General features: G+C 34.8%; 3 protein-coding genes across 3 annotated transcripts; 2 read left to right on the top strand and 1 right to left on the bottom strand.

Moving 5' to 3' along the window:
- Positions 1 to 912, top strand: LOC100759057 (olfactory receptor 4C6). The gene has a single exon (XM_027421118.1). It carries the CDS (start codon positions 1 to 3, stop codon positions 910 to 912), a length of 912 nt encoding a protein of 303 aa, XP_027276919.1.
- Positions 913 to 8,598: 7,686 nt separating this feature from the next.
- On the top strand, positions 8,599 to 9,507 carry LOC100759340 (olfactory receptor 4C6). The gene has a single exon (XM_027421120.1). The coding sequence runs from the start codon at positions 8,599 to 8,601 to the stop codon at positions 9,505 to 9,507; it is 909 nt and encodes a 302-aa protein (XP_027276921.1).
- A 4,299-nt stretch (positions 9,508 to 13,806) lies between these two features.
- LOC100759622 (olfactory receptor 4C11-like) lies at positions 13,807 to 15,067 on the bottom strand. Its single transcript, XM_027421121.2, has one exon. It carries the CDS (start codon positions 15,027 to 15,029, stop codon positions 14,115 to 14,117), a length of 915 nt encoding a protein of 304 aa, XP_027276922.1. The 5' UTR covers positions 15,030 to 15,067; the 3' UTR covers positions 13,807 to 14,114.
- Positions 15,068 to 16,546: the final 1,479 nt, after the last annotated feature.

Genomic DNA, 16,546 nt, shown 5'->3' on the forward strand with positions numbered 1-16,546 from the left:
ATGGGAAATCACAACAATGTGACAGAGTTCATTCTTTTGGGTCTTACAAAGCACTCAGAGCTTCGGAAAGTACTTTCTGCTGTGTTTCTAATCATGTATGTGGCCATGGTGTTGGGAAATGTACTCATTATAGTGACCATGATCACAAGTCAGAGTTTGAGATCACCGATGTACTTTTTCCTCACTTTTTTGTCCCTAGTAGATGTCACCTTTTCTTCTGTCATTGCTCCAAAGCTGATTGTGGATTCACTTTTTGAGAAGACTGTCATCTCTTTTGAGGGATGCATGGCCCAGCTCTTTGCAGCACATTTCTTTGGAGGTGTGGGGATCATAATCCTCATTGTGATGGCCTACGATCGCTATGTGGCCATCTGTAAACCTCTTCACTACATGACCACCATGAGTCCTCACATGTGTTGCATGCTATTGGGAGGAGCTTGGGTAGGGGGGTTTGCCCATGCAACTATTCAGCTTCTTTTCATGTATCAAATACCTTTCTGTGGTCCCAATATCATAGATCACTTTTTGTGTGATTTGTTTCATTTGCTGATGCTGGCCTGCATGGACACCCATACCCTGGGTCTCATTGTTATCTTCAATAGTGGGGTGATGTGTGTGACCATCTTCTTTATTTTAATTGCCTCTTACATAATTATTCTGTGTTCTCTGAAAACTCATACTTCTGAAGGAAGACGGAAAGCCTTATCTACTTGTGGCTCTCACTTCACAGTGGTTGTGTTGTTCTTTGTGCCATGTATTTTCTTGTATATGAGGCCTGTGTCAACCTATCCCATAGACAAGGCAATGATTGTGTCTGAGTCAATTGTTACACCCATGTTGAACCCCTTGATCTACACACTGAGGAATTCAGAGGTAAAAAATGCCATGAAGAAACTGTGGATGAGACAATAGCTTCTATTGACGATCATGTAGCTGTCAAGTCAAACTATGTGTGATTTCCATAAGCATTCTTTCTTTCAAAAACTTATAAAAATTGTCACTGTTCATCCTCTACTGTCAAGCCCATGGATCTTTCATTTAGAAAATTGTTTTGTGATTTAATAATATATGTAATTTATTTATGTTGCCTGGCATCTTTTCATCCTTGGAATCATCTTGCCCTTTTCTAGAATTTTCTAATTAATATTACTATTAGAACCCATGTTAAAACCTCTTCAACCTCATTTTTCCTTACATACAAGATGAGTCAGGCCTTTTTAATTGATGTGCAAGCCCTTTCTCTCCTTGGTGACATTTCTTTTGTATCCCTCAAAATCATCATCCTTGTTAGTTAGTTTCTTCCTCTGATAAATACTATATATTACTCTCCTAGTGAAGCTTTACCCCATGATTCTATCATACTGTCCTCCGTTCCTTCTCTCACTTTACTCAGTCTCTATTTTCTTTACAATAATATTTTAAAGTGAATTTGACTTTCTATAATTTTTGTCTAACATTCATTACTTTCCATGTCCCTCTCTGCAATTGATATCTGTGCAAGAAATCCATTTTTGTTGTTGCTTATACCTGGTGTATACTAAGCTTTAATGGATATATCTCCAAAGTTTTAGAAATTATAATATTCTTCAATAACATAATTAATAGGGGAACAAAATTATCAACAAGTAATGAGAAAACATCCAATCCAATCATTACAACCATTTTCAAATGTTTTTGAAAACAGAAATTTATGGTTATTCTTAGAAAATTCTTTATATTTGTAGGAGTTGGAATATAAATTTAGTTCAGATGTTTCTGATGTTCCTTTTTCTATTATGTCTTCTAAAGAGATTGTATTAAAAATATCAAGACTGCTCCTGATTATTGCTGTGACATATCTATTGTTGGCTACTTTTTGCCAAATTTAGAGTAAGGATCAAACAAAACAAATCAGAACAAGGCAATTTGAAAAGTAGTCTTGATACAAATATAGTGTGTTGAAATTTGTGGCCATTAAAAGGAAATCACACAAAACATATGTACTGTTCTTATTCATACCTAATAAACTTTTTAATCACTGAATGTTCATATTTCCTAGGAACAATTTACAAATACCATGTCATCCTTAGTTGGCAGATAAGGAACAGGAAGCAGGCTGGGTTTTAAGCCCTTTAGTAAGTCTCTTCTCTACTCATTTACTGGGTCTCACAAGGCTCCAACACTTACAGTATCACAGACTTCTCAAGCAATGTCACCTATGTGTTCAAACACATCATCCTAAGAGAAATACTTCATGTTTAAATCACACTAGCAATCAGGAAAATGGAAATTTAAGATGGATTAAAATTCTTACTTACATTTGTTGGAATGACAGTCATTAAGAAAACAAATAACAAATACTCCTGAACATGAAGGAAAAATGGGCAACGATGGATGAATTGAATTTAAATGAACTTATCTAGTATACATCAATTAGTATAGATATTCTTCAAAAGCAAAAATATATGATATCCCTGTCCTAAGTGTTAGTCTGAAAAGTTTTAAGTCTATAGAGATACTTCTATGAAGTCAATGTTTATTACAGCACTCATCACATCTAGCTGTCCATCAAGAGAATGTGATAGATACATACACTGGAATTATATTCAACCACAAAGAACATAGCTATGCCATCTACTGGAAATAAATAAAAGTGGGAATTATATTAAAGCAAGTTAAGTAATACATAGAGAGACAAATATTGTATGTTTCTCTCATATATGGATTTTTATATACATATGTGAGTCATGGATATATACATATCAGAAAGGGTGAGGTAGAAGAGTCTGGATGTATGGAAGGAAATAATGGGAGGAGAAGCTAGAGGAAGTAGAGAGAATTGAAGGTCATATAATAAACTTGTCCAAAGACCATGCACTTAAAAGAAAATGCCCTTATATAGACATTAATTGTACATATAGTGACATATGCCAATTAAATTGTAGAATCAATGCTAATGAAATGACTTTATAGAATAGAGAGCTGTCATTCATATTATTATTTCGTTCTCATTTTGTACTTATGTTTCATATATGAAAATGACCACATCTTCCATACCCAGAGAGTCAATATCTCACCTGGTAAAGCATTAACTTCATCTGGACCTAGGGAATTTCGCACCCTTGGGAACACACTATTATTACAGTTGGTGAATGAAAATGCATTAAATCTGAATTATTTCCTTCAGTAGAGTAGAACTAGCCTCAAGGGATGAATCTGGGATGAGGCAAATCTGCCTCAAGCAAGTACCCTATGCTCTTACAGCCCTAAATGATACCCAGAGAAGAACAGATATTCATCACATTTCTCTGAAGAAGCTGAATAAACCATTCTGATTTCATCCACAAGCACAATCATCTGGAAACAGAAGGGAAACATGAAATGAATTGGTACGTGTCCCTTTGGCTCCCTGTTCAAGCAAATGTTCTTCATTCATAAGACAGTATGTCACTTGGTAATCTAGAAAGGTTACCTCTCTATTAGGTTCAGAGAGTCTTAAAGTTCCTTTTTTAATTCTTTCTATGGACACAATAAAAGTACCAGGCCTACACATTTGATGAAAATTGGATAATTAGGTGAGCTCCCTCATTTATATTCCTGGATGCTTTCCACATGGTTAGAAAAAAATAAACTGGGATAATTCACTGGTTCTTAGCTTCTCTGAAGGAGATTGTTTCATGTGAATGAAATACTGGTGAATTCCAGATCACAGGTTACCCTACAGCATATCGGATAATCTTCACCTGTTCTGAATTTCTAAATAGCTGCCAAAACAATTAGGAATTAAAATTTTATATGAAGATCTCATCATTTTACGGAAGTAGAGCATATAAACTTTTTAAAATATGGTGAGTGCTCTCCACTTGAGTTGTTGGTCTGGTGATTGCAGAGTTTTCTGTAAAAGACAGAACTAATACCTTCCTGAGCTCACAACAGTTTTTATTGCCGGTAAATGATCAAATTAGCATTTTAACATGATGTTTGAAGGAGTTTATTACCCCCTACCCTAACTGAAGTGCTACATGCAGTTAACGGTTTCCAGGCAAGGGACAGTCTATTTTCTTTAACTGTGTGGATTATAGTAGGCAAACCAGTTCCAATGTATGGCCCTACAACTAGAAATGTGCGGCAGTGCAAACTGGAGTTAGTGGGTTATAAAATTTAGAAAAAGAACACATGAAGTTAGAGTGGTTGTGTAGGAAGTTGGGGCTATACCTTTGAGAAGTTAAGGGTAGGAGTTTAATACAATAAATATATAAAATTTTCAAAGAATTCATATTTAATAAATATGACAAGCTTTGTTGAATTAAATTTCTTGGATAAAGAATAAAAATTGCTACAGAGAGGGAGATGCTTACCAGTGAGGCTGTTTTCTTTCAAGTTTCTCTTTAATTGATTTTTGTCTTTCACAATACCTAACTTTGTATACTTTGTTTTTTTTTTATATTGACTTACATATGTTTCACTAGTCGTTTTGCTTATGTTCTATTTCTCATATCTTAACATATTTTATTTTTTGTTAGTTACCTAGTTAGTTAGTTTCTTTATTTTGAGTCAGGGCCTCACTATTTATCCAGGGTACTCTCAAATTTGCAAACCCACTGCCTTGGTCACCCAAGGACTCGGATTTCAGACATGAGTTATGAATCCCAGTTTTCACTTTATTGTATGTCTACAATGTCATTTCTCTTTTTTCCCCATTATTAGCCTCTCTTCCCTGATTAAGAAAATGAAATATTTCCCTTGACATTTGTAATCCTAGGCAATATTGTATATGAATGACTGTTTCAATCATAGAAACATTTTTTACTAAGATTATCCTATATATTAAAACACAACTACAATGTAGTGCTTTCTATATACAACAATTGCTAAAGTGACTGTTGGCAAGAATAGTCACACAGAGAGGGTAATGTCAGTAATTTGCTCACTTTTATGATGATACTTAATTCATCACTGTTTGAATACACTACACTTACTGTATGTCTTGACTTTTAAAATTGGAACCTCATCACATTGTTTTTCTCCCAAATTCTACTGACGTTACTCATGCTTCTTCTATTTGCTAGGGTAGCCCCTTGCTTTTAGACAACAAAAAGTTAAGCAAATATTTGTATTAAGGGGATATTTATTTTTAAAATTTAAGTGATGAATTGCAATGTTTAGTTGGAAGATCAGAGTACACAAGAGACGAGTACACTGGAGACTGTGTAGTTACTCAGGTTTTATTTGGAGGAAAAATTCACACACACACACACACACACACACAGAGAGAGAGAGAGAGAGAGAGAGAGAGAGAGAGAGAGAGAGAGAGAGAGGTGAGAGAACACCAACAAACAAAATTCCTGTAATTGTATACAATCTATAGCCTTCATTAGCTCTGTAACCTTGAAGACAGTAGAAACAATTATTATTTTGAAACCCTGCATCAAAAAAACTAAAAAAAAATTAAAAATAAGAAATAGACTTAAAGAAATATAAAACATAGACCAGAGCTATTTCATACATTAATGATAGGAATGAAGCTTTAGGATACCAAATTAACACTTCCAAATGCACAAACAGTTGGTTCCACCATTCTGTAATGAAAATTGTCTTACAGACATACTCCATATAATCAGTAAATCCCTATACAGGGACATACAGTCCATTCATGCAACAGGCATGAGAAAATTGTTTAAAAGATGGAAAATGGCAGTGCGTTGGTGGTGCAAGCCTTTAATCCCTGCAATTTGGAGGCAGAGGCAGGCAGATCTCTGTGAGTTCGAGACCGGCCTGGTCTGCAAGAGCTAGCTCCAGGACAGCCTCCAAAGTCACAGAGAAACTCTGTCTTGAAAAACCAAAAAAAAAGACCAAAAATCAGGACAAATATTTATATACTATTAAGAAATAATGTCTGTCCTGATAAGCTATTTATGAAATTACACATAGAACTCTTAACATATATATTGTGACTTAATGTATTATTTTTGAGCTATTAAAAATTTGTGAATAAATGTACATTTTAAAGAATGCATCAGTGCTAGTGAGTCATGCAGCTGGTATGTATGGCAGAAGTCACATTATATGCTGGTGTTTATGACTCCAAAACTTTATATTCTGAGCAATATTCTTTATATCCCTTCTCCCCTCCAGTGGGCCTTTGTTCACATTCCTCCCTCTGTTGGGAATCAACTCAAGCCTTCCTTTCTCTATCTTTATGCCTTAATTAAACATTTTTCATACTCATTCAATTCATTTATTTCTACTAGCATTACTTTTAGTTTGAGTTTTGGCCTCACAGACAAAACTTCCCTTTTCTCCTCCCAGTCCCTATCTGTGCCTTTCCTCTCCCCCATATGATTCTTTCTCTGTATCCTTTAAAATCATGGCAGGTCTCCTACAGTGTTCAACCAAACATGGCACATCATGCTGCCACAAGAATAGTCATATCTCCTCATATTAGATGAACCAAACCACTAGGAGGAGAAGGATCCCAAAATCAAGCAAAAGCATCAGAGACTGTCTTTGCTCCAACTGTCAGGTGTCCCGCAGGAACACTAAGGTACACAACCATAGCACATATGCAGAGGGCCTAGCTCAAACAAACAAGTGTTCCCTGATTGTCTTCAGTCTCTGTGACCCCCTAGGAATCCAAGTTACTTGATTTTATGGGCTGATTTCTGGTGTCTTTGACCCCTTTGATTTCTACAGTCTTTCCTCCCCATCTTCCACAGGATACCTCCAGCTCTGAACTCTGCCTAATGTTTGCCTGTGGGTCTCTACACCTGTTCTCATAAGTTGCTGGATGAACCTTCTCTGCTCTCTGATGACAACTATTCAAGGTTCTTAGGTACAAGTGTAACAGAATATTATTAGGAATCATTTCTAGGCTGTCCTGATTTCAGACCCTTCAGGGATTCAAATTGGTCAAGTCATTGGTTAGCCATTCCCATAACTTCTAGGCCATCTGTACCTCAGAACATCTTACAGGTACTACAAATCGCAGGTGGAAGGTTTTGTGTCTTGGTTGTTGGAGGGATTGAGATACCAACCCAGCCCCAAAACCTTGCCCAGTTACATAAGATTCAGGCTCAGTATTCTCCATTACTAGGTATTTTTGCTAGGGTCATCTTGGTAGATTCCTTGGAGTTTCTATTGCACTGGAGTTCTACCTCACCTATGAAATGCTCCCCAGTTCTAGTCGTTTATCTAGGTACTTTCTCCCCGAACTCAACCCCACCTGTTGGGAAGGGAAAATCAAATTAGATTTTACACACACACTGGGGGAAGGTGAGATGGAAACAATAAAGTCTATTTTTAAATATAGGGAAGTTTGCAAAATGCTTTTTGTACTGTTTTTTATTTTTCATTTTTTGAGAATTTCATATATGATAACTGTATTTATATAACTTCCACACATTTATATTACTCCTCTAACTCTTCTTGTGCCCCTTTTCAAATTTATCACCTCTTTTTAAATTACTATTGTTTTAAAATGCTGACTTCACAAAATAGAAATTATGCATTTCCAAGCAAGAAACACAGTTTCCCATTCTTCCATTTATTTTCACAAAAGGAATTCATCAACATTGACCAGTACTACTTGGGTATTGGATGGTAATCAGTATATAAATTCATATTTGGAAGGAAAGCAGTAAATTAAAAAGGCATTAATATAATTTTTGAAAATGGCAACTTTGGAGGATCCCTGTCTCATAATGTTATGTCAAGGCTTTTAAATTTTTATTTTACCTTATTTATTTATCTTTTTTCCCACACAAGTTTTACATGTATATTATGGCTTCTGGTTTTCTGTACGTATGAGATTACTGAACGTGCACACAAGTGTGTCTCTGAATCTTTATAGCTTTTTGTGCCCTTTCTTGAGATCTTTTCCTTCTATTTGTTTTACCTATTTTGATTTGTCTGCTTTTACATTACCTTACATTTTATTTTATTGTTATCCCATAATTACCTGGTTGTTTTGCATGGAAAGAGAGAAAAGGGTGGATCCTGATAATAGGGGAGGAGGGGAGCAATGGGAAGAAATATAAGGAAGGGAAATCAGAATCAGAATATATTGTATGAAAAATCTATTTTCAATAAAAGAAGAAGACAGAATAAGTCAATTTACTGAATTTTCTTACATATAAAGTAGGAATATACTGGCCATTATGCTGATACCACAATATTCCTAAGCTGAGTGAGCCCCAGTCTTTTTATTTTTCAAGTGAAGCCTAACCACCCATACAGTTCATAAGCTTGTACACTGATAATTACTGTAAGCATCGAAGCAGAGAGAAGAATCCATTTAATCTGAAAGAACAGTTTTATTTTGATACAGAGTCTCACATAGATTAACCAGGAACAAACTACTATGCAGCCAAAAATGACTCTGGTCTTTAACTTCTACTCTTCCTGGATCCAAGTGCTGAGATTACAGGCATGGGTCACCATACTGGCCTATATGATTATAATTCAAAGAAAAAATTATTCTACCATATATGCAGAGTGGGTAGCCATTTAGTAAGTCAATATAAGAACTAATGACTTAGAAGCCCAATTATGATTCATTTTAAATCACACTTTGTTTTTTAGGTTCTACAGCTGTGAGCTGGAATGCTAATCACAAGATAAATGGGAAATCAAAACAATGTGACGGAGTTCATACTTTTGGGTCTTACAGAGAACTGGCACTTGCGGAAACTGCTTTCTGCTGTGTTTCTAATCATGTATGTGGTCATGGTGCTTGGAAATGTGCTCATCATAGTGACCATGATCACAAGTCAGAGTCTGAGATCACCGATGTACTTTTTCCTCACTTTTTTGTCCCTAGTAGATATCACCTATTCTTCTGTCATTGTCCCAAAGCTGATTGTAGACTCCCTTTCTGAAAATACTACCATTTCCTTTGAAGGCTGCATGGCCCAGCTCTTTGCAGAACATTTCTTTGGAGGTGTGGGGATCATAATCCTCATTGTGATGGCCTACGATCGCTATGTGGCCATTTGTAAACCTCTTCACTACATGACCACCATGAGTCCTCACATGTGTTGCATGCTGTTGGGAGGAGCTTGGGTAGGGGGGTTTACACATGCAACCATTCAGCTTCTGTTCATGTATCAAATACCTTTCTGTGGTCCCAATATCATAGATCACTTCATATGTGATTTGTTTCAGTTGCTGAAATTGGCCTGCATGGATACCCACACCCTGGGTCTTATTGTCATCTTCAACAGTGGCGTGATGTGTATGGCCATCTTCCTTATTTTAATTGCCTCTTACATAATTATCCTATGTTCTCTAAAGACTCATAATTCTGAAGGGCAACAAAAAGCCCTCTCTACATGTGGTTCTCACTTCACAGTGGTTGTGTTATTCTTTGTGCCATGCATTTTCTTATATGTGAGGCCTGTGTCTACCTACACCATAGACAAGGCCATGGCTGTGTCAGATTCAATTGTCACACCCATGCTGAATCCCTTTGTCTACACATTGAGGAATGCAGAGATGAAAAATGCTATGAAGAAACTTTGGAGGAGGTAGAAGATTTTCTTTTTCAAGTAACTTTTATGCTAAGCATCATGTTTCTCATAAGAAATAGTTTTTTTTTCAGAAATGAATAATGAATAAAAATGTCCTTTCTTGGAAATCAAAGCATGTAAAAAGAAACAGAAGTATGTAATATGAGAAGAGAACTGGAACTATTCAGAAGATAGAAGGAGACAAAGTAGGGGTGTTGAGCAACAAATTGACAATGAATAGAGTTCAGAATATGATTAAAGTACATTATACACTTGTATGAAGCAATGTTTCTGAATTTATAAATATCTTCAATGAATTTGCATGAATAAAATATTAACTGTAAGACTGAGTGTTGTTTTCTAGTGAAGCCACCCGGCATCACTATACTCTCTCTTCCTTTTCTGCCATTAGTTTTCTCAACAAAGTGGGGATTGGCCACTGAACCTTTCCCATCATGGATAAGTGTTTTACCACTGAGTTATGGCCTCAGTAAATATCTTTATTCTTTCAGAATAATGATCAAGGATGCATTTTATAGTTATCTAAATTATTAAGTAACTTAGTAATTAAAAATAACCCAAGAAGCCGGGTATTATTGGCAAATGCCTTTAATCCAGCACTTGGGAGGCAGAGGCAAGTGGATCTCTGTGAGTTCCAGGCCAGCCTGGTTTCCAGAGCGAGTGCCAAGATAGGCTCCAAGGCTACACAGAGAAACCCTGTCTCGAAAAACAAAAAAGAAAAAATAAAATATAAATAACCCAAGTATCAGAGATATTATTAAGTAGAATTCTATGATGAGTTTTAATAAGTTGCTTTATGTTGGGAGATTGTGAAGATTTCTACTCAGGGATGAAATTTGAGATATTCTTTTTTCATATGATTTCTTCAGGATAAATAATAAGATATTATAATCATAATAATGATAAAAACAAATGATTCATAAAAGTATTATAATGCAAACGACCACATGACTATCAGTAGATGGAAAATTCTAAAGGGGGAAATAAAAGAGTAAATATCCATGGCAATTTGCAGAAAATTTAAGAGACCAAAAATTGGAGGAACATGATCTATACACACAGTGGAAGGAAGCAAACTTAGAAAGGGAGCGATGCTGCTGCATATATGTCTGTGGGAGGACATAGGTCCTTGTCAAAGTGACTCAGATTTGAAACTTCTTTCATAACATTGATAGAGTCCAATTTTTATCTGTAGTGTAAATTGAGTAGAAAGTGTGAATGAGTTATAATCTAATTTTTCCTTTCTCAATTGAAGAGCAACATACACAATTACTTTAGAAGTATTCCATGATAATATAATCTATCTAATTTTATACTTATTGTGCTATTTAACAATAATGAATAGAAATTCTAGAACTAATATCATTATTTGGATATTTTTGAAAAATCTCAGCAATGGTTTTATTGAGTATTAATTACAAATACTATATATTGGGAAGCATCATAGAGTGAGATGCTTAACTTTATGTGTTTAATATGTAGGGATTCCTAAATTGATAAAGTTCAACCTAAGAAAGAGTATGATATTAGTTAATTCTTACTGTTAAAATATTTTCAACTTCATCCTACAAATTTGAATCACCTATTGCTTTGCTGACTAATTTAGCAAACAGAATTAAAAGTACTTTTGAAGGCTGGGCATGGTGGCTCATGCCTTTATTCCCCAAAACATTCAGGAAGCCAAAGTAAAAGGATGTCTTCAGTTCAAGGCTATCTTGGTGTACAAAATGGGTTCTAGGATATACAAAGCTACATAGACAGAGAATCTGTTGCAAAAAACCCCAAAGAATATTATTTTTAACAAACAGTGTGATTTTCTCATTAAATATGTCTTTGAAGAAAATGCTTAGCAAAATATGGGACTAATGTGCGACTCCTTTATCAATGGAAATAAATCATCACATAGTAATAGCTGACATTCAACATATTTATACACCAACATTTATTATGCCAGTAAGCATTAAATTTAAAAGTTTGATTAGAGATAATATGAAATCACAAAAATCTTCAATCCACTCTGCTTATTTCCATAATAATGACAGTATATGAATTTCCAAATTAAGAGGGAAAGAGGGCAAATGCTGACCAGCATGAGTCAAAATGATTTGTAATACTAAATTCAGATGAACTATCACTCTGTTATTCCTATTTCTTAGCCCGAAACCAAACCCATTGATGGGCCCAAAGGACTGAGATCATAAAAGTGTAGGCAGGGATAGTCACTTGTTAACTTTGTAAAAGATATGCACAGTAGTTTCTCGCTGACACTATTCCCATAATGACAGTGTTCATTACTTAACAGTGTTTGTTTCTCAGGGATAGAGAGGTATAGACATTTGCCATTCACTGTTCACAGGGAACCACAAAGAAGTCTTGTAGGAAACAGCCTGAGTGGAGTGGAAAGATACAGCATTTTGAATAGGTGAGAGGATGTGTTCAGTGACAGCAAAGGGTAGATAGTTTCCTCTGTACCAAGGGTATATAATTAGAAATGTCATTTTTGAGAAGAAAGTAAAAACACAAAATCTTCCACCTATTTAATGCAGTCCAAGAGACCCCTGGCCATTGAATTCAGTCACCTACGGTTAGGGTGTGCTTTTCCATCTAAATGAACATTAACAACATCCCTCACAGGCATGCCCAGAGACCTATCTTTTAGGTGATTCCACAATTTTGCATGGTGACAATCATGATCAAAGCTGGCATTGGTGCATTTCAACTCAGCATGTAAATATCTGATGGAGGCCTTATCTAATAACTGGTGGATATGGAACTCCAAGTTTGCCTAACATCTAGAAGACTTCATGTAGCCTTATAAATTTGCATTTAAAGACTTATAAAGAGGTCTTTCTTGCAATATGAACTTTGAAGGAACAGCCAAAGGTGAGAAATAGATGTTTATTTGTTTTTTACTTACTTACAAGCAATTATATTTAAAAATCTCCATGGGTGTTGAAAACAAAACTCAAAGACATAAAATAATGAAAATTATGAATATCCATTTGGAAAGGATATAAGCAAAATTGACATTTATGAATAGGAGAATAGAAACTTTTTAAAATATCATTTGAGATATCAATTCCTAATCTGCTATCAATTGTTCATAATGAAATTATTGGAAAAATTTGTTATATGATAACCCCCATGTTCAAATGGGAAATGCTCTTATTGACACAGTGCAGTGCCTTTTTCATCACCTCTTATTTTTTGTTTATTTGTTTCTTATTTGTTCTCAGGATAGAACCCAGGGCCTTCTGCATGCTACCCAAACTACTTACCAATGAATTGAATTCTAGAAGACCATATATCACTTGAAGTGGTATTTTTGGGTAACAATGTAATTTATAACCTGTGATAGTGAAAAAGCATGGCTTTATTTTATTGTGAGAAGAAGAGTTCAGAGTGTGTGTGAATTATAATAATATTGATTAGATTATATTGAAAATGAAAATACACATTTGAAAATACTCAAATAGGTAAAAGTCCAAGGGGGTAAGCTCTAGCTTTGACTTTCCTTCTTGGAAATATGAATTCTAAATTTTCATGTACTAGTTAAAGCCAACAAACAAGTCCTGTTCTTTCCGTCATTTCTGGTACTCAAGGGCTACTAAGAATTTAACTTATTCCAGGTTAACAATACATTCTTAAGCAGAAAGTACATTTTTCTTTCAAATATTCACATAGCTGAAACAAACAATAAGGTTGATGATATTCTTTCTCTCCACCCAGAGAAAATCAGTCTTTCCATGCCTCTCTGAACCACCCCCTCTATCCTTATGTGTCTTTTACCCCTATTAGACAATGGTCTTCTTCCTTTGTCTGTATATTCAGGCTGCCTAAATTTCTCCTCTCCTGGCCCTACTTCTCCAATGACAATGTGAAAAACACTCCAGTTCACATCCAAATGAAAGGCTCCTCCCGTCACCATCCACAGGAGGTCCATTAGCTTTTCAGGAAAAGTCTGGGTTTCAGGTGTACTTTCAAGTATTTGCCATAGTTCAATTGTCCATCACTGTAAATCCCCCAGGGAGGTAAGGATGTAGACAGATTATTATTTCTAAAATCATGCTTTTAATCCTTAGCTTGGTAAAGTATAAAGTTTGCTCTGTATGGATTTTTATAAACATGTTTAAAATAGAGTAGAATAAAATATTTAAAAGTAATCAATATACATACTTTCACCTATATACAATTATTTACCAATTAATTTTTACCTATCTATATGTATATGTATAGAAAATTAATCAATTTTCTATCCATATTGATTATGACTTTTAGAATTTTTATTGCATGTGTTTATGTTTATACTTATTTCTGTGTCTCTACCTAACACGACACATGTGAGGAGGTCACTGAAACATATGGGAGTTTATTCTCTCCTTAGCCTGTGGGTTCCAAGGATTATACTAAAGTCATCAGGCTTGGTGACAAGAACATTTACTATTAAGCCATCTCACTAGTCCCAGGCTGTTATTTATACACACATAGAAAGACAGAAATCTTAACTATATATTCTCAGAAATATTTTATTTTTCCAGGTCATGTATCAAAACTAAACTCTTAAGGAGCTATACTTTAGAATTATCATTTATTGTTCATCAACTGAAGTCATATTTTACCACACCATAATTTTTTCATGGCATTTTTTACTTCTGCATTCCTCAGAGTATAGATAAGAGGGTTGAGCAAAGGTGTCCCGATTGTATAAAACACAGCCACCATCTTGTCTATTGGAAAAATGGTTGGTGGACGTGTGTATATAAATATACAGGGACCAAAAAATATGACCACCACAATGAAATGAGAAGTACAAGTAGAAAGGGCCTTTCGTCTTCCTTCTGCACTATGGTTTCTCAGAGAGTATAAAATTACAATATAGGAGATAAGCAGCAGTATGAAACTTACCATGCATATGACACCACTATTAGACACAACTAGCAAATTTATCACATAGGTATCCATGCAGGCAAGTTTCAACAGTGGCTGCAAATCACAGAAATAGTGATCAATCACATTTGGGCCACAGAATGGTAGTCTTAAAGCCAAGAAAATCTGTGCTGAAGAGTGGATACAAGAACCAACCCAGGCAAGAATCACTAATACACCACAGACACGCTGGCTCATTATAGTTGTATATCTTAGAGGCCTACAGATTGCTACATAGCGATCAAAGGCCATGAGGATTAGTACAAAGATCTCCATGCACCCAAAGAAATGAGCTGCAAAGACCTGAGTCATACATTCATTGTAGGTAATGGTTTTTTTCTGAGAGAGGGAATCCACTATCAACCTAGGGGCTGTAGTTGTAGAGAAACAAGCATCAGCAAATGACAAATAGAAAAGAAAAAAGTACATGGGACTCCCAAGTGTCTGACTTATCTTAATGGTCATCACAATGAGAAAGTTCCCCATTAGTGTCATAATGTAAAGAATCAAGAAGACTCCAAATACTGCCTTCTGTTTTTCTGGATCCTGTGTCAGCCCAAACAAAATGAATTCAGTCACACTATTGTTATGAATCATGTCAATGGTTGTAGTAGGCAGGAAGTAGCTGACAAATGTTTAACCTGCCAAGAAAGAAATGGCATATTGGGGTCAGTGTCCTGGTCTTGAAATTCTCCAGTTCTTCCCCAGGCTGTTAGTTACAGCTTTCTTTGTCATGAAATCTCTGAATTTTTCAGTTACCCCAAAATCCTTCTTTTAAAAATTCAGCATCGATACCTAGGTCTCAAAGAGATTTACCATTGACTAAGAAGCTAATGGTCTGGGTCAAAGTTTTTGAACTTGAGGACTGAAAAATATGAATGTTGTTCAAGTACCTTGATTCTTGTTAATATTCCAAAGTGTAGAATTTATTCTTTGAAAAAGTGATTTAGTGATTTGGAAACTTAGAAAAAAACATGTGTTTGTTGGCTGGATATGAGCACATATACTTTCTCTACCTCATTATAAATGTTTTGATGAAATTAGTACCTACATGAGTGCATGCATACATATATGTGTATGATGAAATGAGTACATGAATATGTACATAACTACATAGATTTCTTACCTATGCTCTGTGAAAGGGGATATTTAATGCAATTAACCACTAAGATTAGTAATTCCATTAAAACCAAAATCTCAATTCAATTCATTCATCTTTGTGCTATTATTCTAATCCTTTAGCTTCTGGATAAATTATACTTTAAGCAATTTATTTAATCATATTTTACTATTACCTCTTATATTCAATATACCACTTTGCCATAACGATGATAAAATAAGGGTTTGGATGATTCTTTAAGTTGTTATAATCAAAGAAAACCATATTATAATATTCTTACTACACTTAGGTTTATTCCATTGAAAATTAAGCTTTTCTACCTATAAGTTTGAGCTTTTATTAAAATTTTTGATACCCTTAAACTTGAAAAATGTTCTTTAAAATGGCATATGTCCATATATACTTATGTATATTTACATATATATTGTGAATTATATATTTTCTCAATATTATGTGAAAACATCCATTATTACAATTTAAGTTTTATGTTTTCTTTCCATTGCTTATCTAAACATTTGTATCTTATATGATTAAAAAATTCTCAATAATTTCATATCATAAATTTGACATAGAATTTCTATAAAACTATTATCATGTTCATTTATGTTTCTCTCTCTCTCTTTCTCTCTCTTTCTCTCTCTCTCTCTCTGTGTGTGTGTGTGTGTGTGTGTATGTATGCCTTCCTGTGTACTTATGCCATCACATTCAAGTGAAGGCCAGAGAAGTTGATTCTCTACTTCTACCATGTGGGTCCAGAGAACGGATCTCAGGTTGTCAGTTATAGCAGCAGCTCTTCAGCTCCTGCATCTCACTGAACACATGTTTTTATATTTTACAATCTCAAGTATAAATTTAAATTAAACAGTGTAATAATACATACATATTTTCTTTGAGACATATAATTTTTATTTTCATAAATGATAATTTTATAAAGCAACAATTTCTGAAGCATGAAGTATGTTATCTAATGCTAGAAGAATCATTGCTTTTGGTA

The sequence above is a fragment of the Cricetulus griseus genome, chromosome 6, assembly GCF_003668045.3.
Source record: "Cricetulus griseus strain 17A/GY chromosome 6, alternate assembly CriGri-PICRH-1.0, whole genome shotgun sequence".
NCBI classification, from domain to species: domain Eukaryota; kingdom Metazoa; phylum Chordata; class Mammalia; order Rodentia; family Cricetidae; genus Cricetulus; species Cricetulus griseus.

Bases quoted from the DNA above. Each gene is read 5' to 3' on its own strand.
- LOC100759340 (XM_027421120.1), top strand. From the start codon at position 8,599: ATGGGAAATCAAAACAATGTGACGGAGTTCATACTTTTGGGTCTTACA.
- LOC100759622 (XM_027421121.2), bottom strand. From the start codon at position 15,029: ATGATTCATAACAATAGTGTGACTGAATTCATTTTGTTTGGGCTGACA.
- LOC100759057 (XM_027421118.1), top strand. From the start codon at position 1: ATGGGAAATCACAACAATGTGACAGAGTTCATTCTTTTGGGTCTTACA.